Raw genomic sequence first — 14144 nt, 5'->3', positions numbered from 1 at the left:
TGCCTGAGTAGTAGTGGCTCTGTGTTTTCTCCTAGTCTGGTCTGTTGTCTCCAGCTGCTGATATTCAGAAGCCTTTTTAGACATTATTATTTTAGAAATTTCTACACACCTTAAAATTTTGATGGAGGTGGTTAATAGATTAAAATGTCATTTGCAGGAAGCAGGAGGGCAACAAAGCTGTCACATAAGGATTTTTTTTTTTCATTAGAAAGCCAAAGCTAAATAGTAGAGCTTGTTCAGGTTTGGTTAATGAAGAGCAATTTAATAGGAAGCAGACTCTGCCAGTGTAATTACATCTGCTCTTTGGTTTTTTTTTCTGACACAACTGCATTAGTAAAAAATAATGTTTTTAACTAAGACAGTGATGTCAACAAAATTTTTTTCTAGCTCATTTGGGTGCTGGAATTTTCCTTTCCAGATACTCTGAAGCCTGAGGGTTTTTACTTGCAATGAGGTTACAGTGTAGATGCTGCAATACTTTTTTATGTGGTGTCTAGACTAATAATTCAACCTATTTATTTTTATTTTTTAAAAGCTGATTTTGTGTGTGTATGTGTGGTTGTGGTGGGTGTGAAATGCCATGACATTGGTCACTATTTCTCTTTCAGTGACAGAAGGAAGCCATCGTGGCGTTGGTAAGATGAATTTGTGAATTTAAATTTCAGTTCATCATGTGGAATGTGAATGGATCGAGGCTATTTGCTCTTAGTTTGGAGGTTTGTCAGACATGACCTGAGTGCTTTTCTTTATCAGGAGTGGTGGTTGTGGATGAGTTGCACATGTTGGGAGACTCTCATCGAGGATATCTGCTGGAACTCCTCCTGACCAAAGTGAGATATGTTACAGAGAAGGTAGCAAAAGGGTGAGTAGACTGAGATGTTTGTCTTTTAATGCTAAATAATTGATGACTCTAAATATTTGTTCTCTGTGTGAATGCAAACTTGGGTTAGCTCCAAGGGTTTTATGAGAGCAATGACCTAGACTATTTTGTTTATTAAGATCTTATCATAGCACTTTTCAGGAGCCTGCCATTATATTTAAACCCTCTTTTCCACGTGGTTTTCAATTTGTGTGCTACCATGGGATTTATCCCCTCAGGAAAAGAAGGAAGGCTAAAGCTTTCATTTACTTCTTTAGCCTATTTTTTTTTTAACTTTGGATTTTTTATAAACAGATTTGCTAGCAGATTTGCCCTGCCTAATTTTTCAGTGCTTCATGGAGTGGTGTAATTATCCTACTGGAATGCTCTGGTGTGATGGAAGAGTGGGCAGGCTGTTACCTTGTGCATGGTGAATTGATCAGAAGGCTTAGAGGATATGTCATCATTCTGCTTAGTTAGCACTGCTCAGGGTGAGCTCTACTTTTGCTCCTAACATGTGATAGCCTAGTGGTTGCATGTTTTCTTGCCTTTAGCAGAATCGATTTGACTCTGGGGAATAGATAAGATGTTTGAGAAGACCTCTGGAAGATTTTAAGAATTCAGTATCTAGATCCTCAACACCAAACTGTCCAGCTGCTCCATAGTGCCCAAACAGAGAAAAAAGGAAATGGAGGAGGTGGTGTAACTGTCTTAATCTTTATTGGTGGTGCCTAGAGAAGAGTCAAAATCAACTGTTTCCTTAGCACAGAAAGTCAGATTTTGTCAGTTTTCTCTGCTGCTTCTTGTCTTGTGAGTTGTACCAGTGCTGGGTTAAGCAGAGACCATCTAGTTCTGGGGGAGCTGCCATTTCTACACTGTCTCTCCATTGCACGTTTTACTCAGTATTGCCCATCATGATTTCCAGGAGCCAGCAGTGTTCTTGGTTTAATCACATCTGACTTCTCATATTCTCCCCATAAATCCTGGAAGCCAGTACACTTCGGAGCAGTGTGAGTGACTTTGCCACTCCTTTTCTCTTAGTTTATCAGGTAGCTGCAGCACAGGTGCAGGCTCACCCTCTGCTTTACTCCCTTGCATTGAGGAAGCAGGAAGGAGAAAAAACTTGCCAGGAGAAAAAAAGTATAGGTGCATCAAGGAATGTTCCTGGGAAGACACAGTGTTTCGTCCTTCACCATGCAGATTCTCTATCTCTCTGTCAGGATCAGGTGACAGTGGTACCCTGTACCACTTCCTGACATGAAGGAAGTGGCTGCTAATTTTATTTTGGAATCTACTGTATTCCTGGAGCTGAAAACCAAGTTTTCTCTTAAATGTCCTTCTAAGTCTGTTTTTTTTTGATTTTTTTTTTCCTCTCTGTTATTTAATGCACTTATATAAAGTCTTTAAACACTGTCCAGTCTGGCCAGAATGATCAGTGCCTGTCCCACTGAAGTACAAGCTGTGTCTTCACAGCAAGAAAATGTTCTCAGATGGCCATTGGCTGTGTGGGTGTCCATGTTTCTCCACGAGGCTTTTCCAAACTCAGCCAAAATTCTGCAGCAGATTTTTTTCTTCATTAGTCACATACTGTACTGTAGAGCTAGAACTTTTTTAATCCTTGGAGGTCAATAGTTGCCTTAGGGAGGAAAAGGTCCAAAGTTCCTGTAGGGACAAAAATCTGTAACCTTGATGGTGAAGCTGTACTAGCATATGCTTAAAGAGCTTGGATAACAGAGTGTCTGCCTCTTCTCAACTTGCTTATTTCTGTCTCATCAGTGACTGGCCTTTTATACTACAGGTTCTGGGTAATCCTGTTTTCTCTGTCTTGTCTTTGCCAGGATTACCAGGGTCTTCTAAGAAGATTCAGCTTATTTCTGAGCTCACAGTGATTTGTCAGATCTTTTTATTTTTTAAAGTCTTGATTTGTGGCTCCGTGCAATGCAAATGAGTACTTTTCAAACACAAGCTTAGACGCATTAAAAAAACATTTTATTATGCCCTACCCAGGCAAAAGCCTGAATTAGAACCTAAATTTGGGTATCTAAATTAACAGTTTGTGTTGTTAGGAGTCCATTACTTCTCACTGTCTTTAGTGAAAACCGCTGTTCAGCATTTTAGGAACAGAAGCTACTTGCTTCTTTGCTGGACTTAGGGCTTTGGTTCCCACATCTAGGAAGACATTAGTCTAATATTATTTGTCCTGAAATAGAGACAAACAGAAGTGTTTTAATTAAGGTATATAAGCTTAGAAAGATTGCAGGGGAGATTGAGCCATTCCTTTATTTCCATGATTTTGTTAGTGGCAAGGAACTAGTTGATCTTTGTATTTGTTTTCAGTCTCTCCAAATATGCAGTCAATTTATAGCTGTTAACTACCTAAAGAAGGTAAAGGTTTAGGTTCAAATTGATTAAAAGCTGATTTATCTTGTTATCAGTGCATAACCTGACATGTTTTCTAAGAGTAGAATATGGCTTCTTTCTTTGTCAAGAAGCTGAAAAATTAGCTTTGCACTTGAGAGGATGGAAAGAATTAGATCGAGTTGTTTTTTCTGAATTCCATTTTCCACAACAGTAGCCTGTGTTGTCACTAACTTTTATTTTCTTTTAACCACTTCCAGACACACAAAGAGCACCAGTCCTGGTTTTGGTGGGATACAGATAGTAGGCATGAGTGCTACCCTCCCTAACCTGGGGCTCCTGGCCTCATGGTTAGATGCAGAGCTCTACTGTACAGATTTCCGCCCTGTGCCCCTCAAGGAGTGGGTGAAAATTGGCAGCAACATATATGACTCCTCCATGAATTTAGTGAGAGAATTTCAGCCCAAGCTGCAACTGAAGGTAACAAAACTCTGAGCAGTGGCTTTGGGATAATGCCTGTGGCAGTGCTGAAGTTAAACAGACAGCTCCTGGTATGTTTTTGTTAATTTTTAAATAGACGACATTCACAACTTCATTGTTTACTTCATAGATTCATGCTCAAACTGAGAATAAAATTGGTATTTTTGTGCTCTCCTGACTTAAATAAAAAAACCCCAAAATACAGACTCATTAAGGTATTGAAGATTTTTGAACCTGACTTGAAGACAAAGTTGACTTTGCAGTTATGTTGTTTGAGTACTTGATAGGTATAAAGAGTTTGATTCTCCCCTTACCCACTACTCTATCTTGTGTCTGGAAATCTACTTCCCTTTCATAAATGCAGGTAAGTATTTCCTGCATAGGCTAAGGAATTTGCATTCATAACTGGGAGAAAGTATTTGTATTAAAATCTGGTGTTGAACTTCCTTATGTTAAACTGCTAAATGATCTAATTTTGACACTGATTAGAAGATTCCAATTCTTCTGAATCTGTTATCAGTAGTTAGTCCTTTTGCACACTTGAAAAGGATATGGAAAATTAGGAGTAACATACTATAATGATTTTAAAGAACCAAATGGGTACAAGTGAGAAATTTGAGCTCTCTACTTGTAGGTCCTTTCCTGTGGAGTCTTTGAAGGGTGAATTCTGTCTCCAGCTGTTTCAACTGCTCTGTATGATACTAGTGTAGTAGTTGGACACTATGGGCTGAACAGCAACAATATTTTACAGTGTTTTGCACTCCGTTCTTGTTGTGCACAGACATTCTCTTGTCGGTAGCATGGTGGCAAAGCAAAGAAAATGTATCCTGGAAACAAAAAGAAATGTTTTTCCACTAGAACATTTGGAAGTTAGCTTTTACGTGGTCATATTGAGAAGGTGATGTTGCATTTGGATATTTTTGAGACAGTTGCTTTGGATAGTTACTAAATTAAGCCAGAGAAAGAACTAAACTAGGCTTATGACTCAATGGTTTAAAGGAGTTGTCTTATTTTATAAGACTGGGGGATCTTGAGCTTGAAATGTATCACTAGACCTTCAGACTTCTGTGCCTCAGACTGAACCAATAAAAGGGAACTTGATGACTTCACCACTTCAGCTGAATTTGGCTGATTCCTTGTGGAGAAGTTCCTGCCATTGCTCCCCTGTTTTCATTTGCATTTTAGTGCTTTTTATTTCTTGCTGTACGCCTACATTTTTCTCTTCCTCCTTTGGCCTGCTTGCTACAAGAGAATCTGGCATAGCCAAGCATAACAGATCAATTGCAGGGACTCTCTTAAGATCTTAAAAGCAAAAAAGCAAGCTGTAAACAGCAGGTTTTTGCATGAACATCTGTATAAGTATCCCTAAAAGCTTTCCACTGTGCTCTGAATACCTGCAGTCTTTGGTCAGCAGCGCTTGCTGAATGCCTCTTACTGGGATGCTTAGACTGCTACCTGCCATGCTTTTAGTTCAGACATCCAAGTTAACAAATGTTCCCTGGGTAAAGTAGAGGGATTTTCCTTTGGGGCTCTTCCTAGTTCTTCCCCACTGCTGTTAGCTGTGATGTGGAGGTTGCAGTGATTTATTTGTGCACTTTGTGGCCTTCATTCAGAAAAAGATTTCTCAAAGCTAGATGTAAAACATAACATGTATTCATGGGTAGGTCTAGAACTGCCCTCAACAACGTGGTCATACTAGTGCTTGGACTTCATAAAGCAAGACAGAAACTAAGATAACAGTCCTCCATGTTCTGTGTTTGCTTCTCTTTCTGACTGGAAGTAGAAGAATTCTACTTCGATACAGAAAGACAGCATTTAATCTGAGACCTCATTCAATCTGAGAGTGCACTGAAAATATTTTATCTCAATTCAGGGAGATGAAGACCATATTGTGAGCCTGTGTTATGAGACTGTTTGTGGTGGCCATTCAGTCCTGCTCTTCTGTCCATCCAAGAACTGGTGTGAGAAGCTGGCAGACATCATTGCCAGGGAGTTCTACGGTTTACAACAAACTGAGAGTAAGAGAAAAGTACTTAATAGAAGACTACAGTATGCACAGTGCCTTTAATGAAAATGAATTTTAGTAGAAACTATAAAAATACTTTCTTTCTTAAGGTTCTGCAAAAAACTCAGCCCTTGCCCCAGTTGTTGTGGACAGAGAAGGGATTGATGAGGTCCTGGATCAATTAAAGCGTTCCATTTCAGGCCTGGACTCTGTGCTCCAGCGTACTTTGCCATACGGGGTGGCATTCCATCATGCAGGTATTCCTGAATATCTTGGTCTTGAATTCAGTAATGGTTAAGTCATATGGGTTCTTTTTACTGCAGGTATTAGCAATTTACTAGTTGCTTTTTTAAGTGTTTTGTAGCTTATGACTAAATAAGCTTTGAGAATTCCACAGTTACAGGCAAATTTGAAATTCTTTTTTTGTGGTCGAAGATTTTAATTCACAAATTGTTTTGCTAAATCTTCTCTCTGTTATGTTGGATAACAGCAACTTTTGGAATACAACTTATCTGGTCTTTTATTTGTGAAATGCCTGAAAACTTAAGTGATTTACAGCTCTAGCATTTTCAAGTTGTTCCTGAAGCAGCCAGAGTATTTCAGAGCAATTTTCCTCAGCTTACTATCGAAACAATTGGGTAAATAGAGGCAGTATAACAATAAAAATAAAAGGAGCATGTGTTGTGAACACTTCTGCTTGGATTTTTTTATTTCTTACTTAGGTGGGTAATAGAGCATGTCACCTGTTGATTCACTGAGAGAAAAGACTGACTGGGAGAGACAACAGTAGCTATGGCATTGATTATGTAGGAGGAATAATTCCAAATGCTTATAGAATCTGTATTTCTTATAAAATTGGCCTGAAGCCTTGAAGGTAATGTAGAAAGATACATACTAGACCTGTAATGAGAGTAATGAAGAAGGAGTCCATGGTCAGGATGGCAGATGAGTAAGTCCTAGTTCCCTACTGTTTGTTCATTTTTAATTTTATTTCTTCATGTATTTACTTGCAGTGCTTGTAAATATGCAGTAAATAGTTCATCTTGCTACAACATGTACAAGCACCTTACAAAAGCTAGTATCTCACTGTCAGCTGAATAATAAAAACTTAATGGTGAAATTTTGCTTAATTTACCAGTCAGAAGTTAACTAAGATAGTGTTGCAAGTCTGGTTCCTAACACTGACTGGTGGATGTCCATTATGTTTGTTCTTGCCTTGCTGGACAGCAGTATTTTCAGCTCTTACATTCAGTCTCACCATCACAAGGGTCACTAAAAGCCACGTCTCCTCAGGTCTGACTTTCGACGAGCGGGACATCATTGAGGGAGCCTTTCGGCAGGGCCTGATCCGAGTGCTGGCCGCCACCTCCACGCTCTCGTCGGGAGTGAACCTGCCCGCGCGCCGCGTCATCATCCGCACGCCCACCTTCGCTGGCCGGCTGCTGGACATCCTCACCTACAAGCAGATGGCTGGAAGGGCTGGCAGGAAAGGGGTAGACACAGAGGGTAAGCAGAGTCTTTATTGGCATTCTGTCAGAGCGGTGTTAACCTGATTAAATCCAGGGCAGTACTTCGCAATTAGCGACTAATCATGATGAATTCCTTCGGTACGCTGTGTGATTAGGTTCATCAAGATGAATTTGTTCGGTATTAATTTGTTTGGTATTAATGGAGTAAAAGTTGTAATTCCCAGGGGATTGTTTTCACTGCCTGAGACTGACTTTGGTATTTATATGTCAGTTACTTCAGGAACAGGCTATTTTTGCCTTTGAATTCTTGTTAGCTTCTAAGGCTGTGTTGTTAATTTGCCTTAATTTTGTGATCCATGGTCAGCTGACTAAAGTGTTTAGTGTTTCAGTGAGAAAAATTGCAGTAAACTTTCATCAGTTGGGCCTAAAATGTAAGAAATGCATGTAAAGTCTACAATCCTAATTTGACAAACTTCTGCAATGTCTGAAATTATGATTTAGATTTATTAAACTTAACCATCAATTTTATGGATCTTGAAAGTAGTAATGAGACAGAGACCAGGAAATATGAACAGTAGTTCACAGATAATATGGCACCTTCTTGCATACAGAGGCACTGATTGATGTTCGACAAAATAATCCTGCCTGTTATTTTAATTTGCAATGGAAATTTATCTTTGTAGATGATGTTTGCAAAAAGCCACATTACACAAGTATAAACATGGTAGAAAAGAAGAAGTTCAACAGATGCAGGAAGTGAGATTTGCCCTCCTGATTGTTTGATTGGTGCTTGCTGGAGCCCTGTGTAAGCAGGCTGTTCTTACATTTAGCTTTCTATTTTTGCCTGAGTAGCATAGCAACAGAGCATTTTGCGACCTATATCTCCGCAAGCTCTCCCTGTGCGTTCAAGGAAAGGGCAGCTGCAGGCTGGATTTTGAAATTTTCCAGACTTTCTCATTTGACTGTAGCAGGCAGGTGTAAAATTACATTATTCCTTGAAGTTTCTTCTTTTTCTCCTTCAAGTTACAATAATTAGTACCCCTTTTGACAGTTCTGATGTGACAGTTCTGATGTGTAAGCAGTTGATTTTATGCTGATGAGCTTCATGAATGTACCATTTTTTTCCACTTCACAGAGTCTTTTGGATAAGAACATAAAGCTATGTTGCCAGCTGCTACTCTGTCACAGAGTAGGGAGACTGGAGGACAGCAACTTCAGCTGGAAAAAGTTAATCATAATGTGGATATGAAATTTAGCTGACAGACAGAAGAGAGATGCTGTTGGGTTGAATTCCTCCTCCTCTCCCAGCAATGTAGTTTTGGATTGTCTTACATTCTGGTTTTTTAATTTATTTTTATTGAATTGATGGAAATGTAAAAATATTATTTGGAGAGTGAAATGTGTTTCTTTTTGCATTCATCAATACTACCATTTTCCCAAGGAGAAATAGGTAAAGCTGAATAAAACCTAGAATTTAGTTTAGCTTTTTTTAGTTTGAATGGAGTCTTTTGCCTAGATATCCAGAGTCTTCTGGTGTTTGTCTAGTCTGATGCTAACCTGGACCTCCTCTGGTATGTGAAATGTTCAATAATGGATATTGAAACAGCTCAATTCATTTTTTTTTTTAATTTATTGTTTACTAGATTGCAATTATTAGTTTTGTATTATCAGTGGCATCTTGGGAAAGAATATCCCACAACTCTTGTAAAACTGTCAGATAATGTAGAGCTAAGTGGATACCCATCTTCTGTTAGATTTTCTTTTAGATACATCACTCTGAAAGAGTGTCCTAGGGTGACGTTATGATGCTTGTATCCCCAGTCGTATGTCCTGTTTATGCTGGGTATTATGTTCTGTGCCTTCAAGACTGGCTCTGAAAAGCGAAGTTTTGTTTTGTTTTCAGCCTTCTCATTCCCCCACAGTCTGCTGGACACAGACAGCAGTACATAGTGCTGCTCCTGCTCCTGCTTTTACTTTTGCTCTTGCTCCTGCTTTTGCTTTTGCTCTTGTTCCTGCTTTTGCTTTTACTTTTGCTTTTGCTCTTGCTCCTGCTTTTACTTTTGCTTTTGCTCTTGCTCTTGCTCTTGCTTCTGCTTTTGCTCTTGCTCCTGCTCCTGCTTTTGCTTGTTAGTTAGTTTAGCTTGGCAGTCCAAATTTTCCCTGGGCTGTCTGTCTTTCCCTTTTCTTGGAACCATTTGAACCTGCTCCAGACTGGGACCTGGAAAACACCAAGAGTTTGCTCTTTGTAGCCTGCAGCAGCCATTCGCAGAGCTGGAGGGACCAATAACAGAGCGACCACTCCCGGGAGAAACTTTCTGAATTTGTCATCTCTTCAGAACAGTGAAAGAGTTTTGTCATCTGGTATTGTTCATTTTTTTGTGTTGGGGAGTGCTTTGCCTGTTAAATAAACAGCTTTTTTTCCACTTCTTTCCGAGGAAATTCTTCCTGAACCAGGTAGGGGAGGGGCTGTGGGGGTCTCTCCCAAATTTGCCCTAAACCAGGACAGAGTCAAAATGAAGTTTTCAGAGGAAATTTCAGGTCACGTCAGAACTCAAATACTAAATGAATAGATGTTCTTTATTGCTAAAATAAAGATAAGCTTTTCTTTCACAAAACAATGCTTTACAGGCAGTTTATCTTACCTACTCCACAGTTCTGTCAAAAGTATGTGATCAACTGATTTCAAAATTGTCACCTGGCAGGATTAAAAAAATTGAAGACACATCCTCTGAACATCATTTCATCCTGTAGTTAATTTACGTAATTATGTTTAAGCTGTATTTCGTTACTTGCCTACACTGCATTTATTTATTCTGTTTATTAAATTTAAGTGCACTTGTGTTTTCATTACTTCTGGATTTGCTAATTACTGTAGCATTTCCACAGCTACAATCTTATGCTAAGTTAACATTCCTAGGATCATACTAAGATACCCACTACCAAAATTACCTTGTGTCCAGACCACATGCATTTAAATCTTACCAAGTTATCATAAATCTGTCATGATATTTAATGTACAGCTAATCCAAAACCAGTGTTCTCCTCTTAGTCAAAGGCAAACATGTCCTATCCATAATTCGTTTATCCTGTGCCAGCTGGCAAAGCTTGCAACTAGCTAAGGTCTCCCAGTGATTCAATTTCTCTCTAATAGCTTTGTGGAAAAAATATCCTTTATGTGACCACTGTGTTTTCCATGGTTAAGCTGTACTGATACAGGGAAAAACTCCACAACTGGTAAAAGTTGCCAAGTAGGTGTGTTTGTTCAGCACTGAGGTGCGTCGGGGATAACTCCTCCGAAGACGCGCGCTTTCCGAAGGACTTAACCCTCTCTTTATTTCCTGAAATGTTACGTGTGCGTCGAGTTTCGAAACACATCCAAGCCTATTCATTTCCTAGCCCCACCCAGCCCTGTTTGGTTTAAGGTTGGTTTATCAGTCCTCTGCGCTCGTGCAGTGCTCTGGTGGTTGCACCGGAGGAAGCAAAGGAGCTTTCCAATGTCTTCCTCGGGGTGAACTCACCTTGTCTCCTTGCGCCTGCTCCCTGGTCTCTTGGTTGCAGTTCAAACTGCAAGGCTGGTCTAGGCTTTTTTGGGGGTCCGAGGAGTCTTTCTTATCTCAACAGCGTTGCGAGTCTGGCACTCTTTCCCTCCTGCTTTGGGAAGCAGCTCCTTCCTTATCAAAATATCCTTGCATTCTCTCATCCCATCCTCACAGGCATCCTGTCTTTGCAAGCACAGCAGATGTCAAACAACATACATGATTAAACAGCTATCCTTAATCAATCACCTTTTAATTTCTAACCCCCTTGCCTCAGTACTATGAGCTCATTAAAGGAATTCACCCACTATTTTAATTTTTCTTTTGTGGCTCTGGGACCTTTTTTGTCTCTCACAGAGTTTCAGTAGTTAGAGATTAACTGAACAATGTCTGACAGAGAATTTTACTGTAGGATATATTGAGATGTACTTCTAGTGGAAACCATGCAGGATACATATGTGTATGTGTACATAAATGTATCTATGAAAGTACAGAGGATGCATAGTTACTTAGATCAGTCATTTTGGATTTCTGAATTAATTATTTTTGGTGTGAAAGCTGGTTGACAATATAAACTGTCAAAATACTGTGCAGCTTTTATGTTTTCTTACTTTTGAGAATTTTTTCAGCTTATTAATGTAATGAAAAAGTCAACTTGTTGCCACTGTATATTACAGTTCCAGTCAACTCCAGAACAAGAAGCAAGAGTGGTTCAGCAGCAAAGAAGATGCATGGAGAGGCTGTGGAATCTCCTTAGATGACTTGGCAAGACCCAGACTAGCTTAATGTAACTTTGAAGCTGGCTCTGCCTTAGTTTTGTTGTACTCTGCATCTGTGCAGTTCTTCCACAGCAATTCACATGCACTGTTTAAGGTTGCACATTTTTTTCTCTTCTTTTGTTACTCAGCTTTTAAAAAAATATTTATGGTTTCCCATTCCAGTAGTATGTCCTTGGTGAACTGTGTGCAGCTGTTACAGTGCTAAAATGCAGTAGTAAAGTCATTGTTTTTGTATTTGTTTTGTTTTTCTTTACTTCTCCAATAGGCGAGAGCATTTTAGTCTGCAAGCCCTCAGAGAGATCAAAAGGTGCTGCTCTGCTTCAGGGATCACTCAAGCCTGTTTGCAGCTGCTTGCTGAGAAGAGAAGGGGAAGGTGTTGCTTCTAGCATGAAAAGAGCAATTCTAGAGGTATGGGACCCTCAGGGATTAGAATTGTGCTTGGACCCTTAGGATGGTTTCTTCTGTGACACCACCAAATGTTTTCTGTGCACTTCTTTTTCATGTGTTTCCTCCTTTGTCAACCCTGTCATTTATTTGGCTCTGCCAGCTTGCTTCGGTATTCAGCATTTTGTCTAGGATGTTTCTCTGCTTGCTGCAGATTGGGATGTGAGCACACTCAAAGAAATTTTGCTATTGTGTTTAGATGTACTCGAGCAGCAGGCAGAACTAAGTGTAGTTGTTAAACTTTGCGTGTGACCTGACATTCTTAGCTGGAGGATGTTTGTAAATTACTGAGCCTAGCGGCTTTGTAGGCTGAATTGGGCCATAATGACATTTGTGGAACCTGGCAGGGTCTCTTATTTACCCCCTCAAATTACCTACCTCTTCTGCACAGAAATGATTGCAATTTTGTGAATGCATTTTTGGTAAGAAAACAGGAGTGGCATCCAATTTGCTCCCTCCTCTGTAGGGTTCCTATAGGAGTAAAAAGGACCAAAAGGATTTTATTTCACCTAGGTGAGCTTATGTCCTTGTCCAAAGCTACTTTTGGGCTTGAACTTGGATTAGATACAGGACTCTTTAGATAGAATTTGTTTGCTATACTGTCTTTTGAAAACTTTTGTGATGGTTAGAACTTGGTCATACTTCCACAGATTTTGAATTTTAGCAGACCAATGGAATTTCTAAATGTATTTTTCTACATAAGAGCTATCCTTTAAAGCAAAACCAAAATTCAAGGTGAACAAAATCACTCTCAATCAGGAAAGCAATGGTGGAGTATAGAAATCACACTTATTAAGAGGAAACCTTCAGTATGCTGAATAGCCTTCTAAGAACTCCACTTTCATGGTTTGCTTTGTGTATTCACAAATTTGCAGCTTGTGTTCTAACATTAATATTTCACACTGTTGGCTAAGAAAAATGCCTCAGGCTAGTCTCAAATCTAAATTGCTGCTATGTGTATGTTCACTTTCAAAATAAGATTTTGTTAATAATTCTTTTCCATAGCTTAGTCCTCTTACTTCTACCCAGGATGATTGACTTCTTGCCAAGAAAGTATTTTAAAAACTTTTAAAAAGTCGGCTGTTGCTTTGCCTCATACTTCCCTCTCTGGGAGAATGCTTCTTTAAAACTGAGATGATGGATCGCTCTCTTTGATTCTCTGATCTGATGTTCTGTCCTACTGCATCTGGCAATATGAACAGGTAGTTTTCTTCAACAGATCATAGTGGGGGGAGTAGCCAACACTCCAGAGGATGTGCAGACCTATGCCTCTTGCACTCTGCTTGCATCCAGCTTGAAAGAAAGCAAGTGGGAATATGGGAAAGAGCAAGACAAGGCTCAGGCTGGACCTATTGAGGCTTGTGTGGCATGGCTGCTGGAAAATGAATTCATTCAGGTTGTGGACTCTGGCAATGATGTGAAAGGTAAAGTTGGTGTTTCTCCCACTTTTGATTTGCTAATGAAGTAGATGTTAAATGTAAATTAATAGTAAGGACTTCCCTGCATTTTTAAAAATTTTATTTTAAAGAATTGTGTATCAGGAATATTCTAGCCTTCTGGAAGGTATCTTTACACCTGTTTTAACATATTTTGCATCCGCATGTTCTTGGAAGGCGCATCACATCACTTGCACATCACCTCTAAGACTGATGTGTCGTAGTCTAAAAATTCCCAAAATATCTTTAAAGAAAGCCAACTTTAACCACAGTTTTGGTGCATATTAACTGCAGACTGTAAATTTTGTCTTTCTAAAGAGAAAAGTTTAGCCATAAACCAGGCTAAGCCTGTTATTGTTTCCATTTTTCTGTCTTCAGAATGGAGACATAGACTATTTCTTATTGAAAAATCAGCTGTGAAAAGTTAGAAATCTCTGAAATCCAGTGCAAGCTGAAAATTATTATAAACTTACACTTAAATGTTTCTCTGTGTAATATATATTTTTTTAACAGCAAAGGTTTATCACCCAACACATCTTGGCTCAGCTACTCTTTCCTCTTCTCTTTCACCAACCGAAGCTCTGGAAATCTTTGCTGACCTGCAGCGAGCAATGAAAAGCTTTGTTCTGGAGAATGATCTGCATATTGTCTATTTGGTAGGTTCCTCATTCTGTGTCTTGTATTTTCTTGTATTTTCTACTCCCAAAGCTAAGGGGAGACAGCACAATGCAAAGTTCCTGATGGCTCCAAGGACACAGGTTTGGGTTTTTCTGTGCTT

The 14144-nt window shown here is 39.3% G+C and overlaps 1 protein-coding gene across 3 annotated transcripts in view; it reads left to right on the top strand.

Moving 5' to 3' along the window:
* Nucleotides 1-14144, top strand: part of POLQ (DNA polymerase theta) — a 60759-nt gene that overhangs the window by 9372 nt on the left and 37243 nt on the right. For 2 of the 3 annotated variants that reach the window (XM_021549058.3, XM_085572328.1), the window contains exons 5-12: nt 754-862; nt 3478-3697; nt 5571-5715; nt 5813-5959; nt 6996-7208; nt 11752-11894; nt 13150-13354; nt 13880-14022. In XM_021549058.3, the coding sequence (XP_021404733.3) occupies nt 754-862; nt 3478-3697; nt 5571-5715; nt 5813-5959; nt 6996-7208; nt 11752-11894; nt 13150-13354; nt 13880-14022 (1325 nt within the window). Of the gene's footprint in view, nt 1-753; nt 863-3477; nt 3698-5570; nt 5716-5812; nt 5960-6995; nt 7209-8363; nt 9533-11751; nt 11895-13149; nt 13355-13879; nt 14023-14144 lie in introns of those variants that run through there. The other variant, XM_085572336.1, reaches the window with a different exon arrangement.

The sequence above is a fragment of the Lonchura striata genome, chromosome 1, assembly GCF_050655825.1.
Source record: "Lonchura striata isolate lonStrDom1 chromosome 1, ASM5065582v1, whole genome shotgun sequence".
Lineage (NCBI taxonomy): Eukaryota > Metazoa > Chordata > Aves > Passeriformes > Estrildidae > Lonchura > Lonchura striata.
Note: the sequence above shows the minus strand (reverse complement) of the source record. Positions and strands in the feature narration are given on the sequence as shown.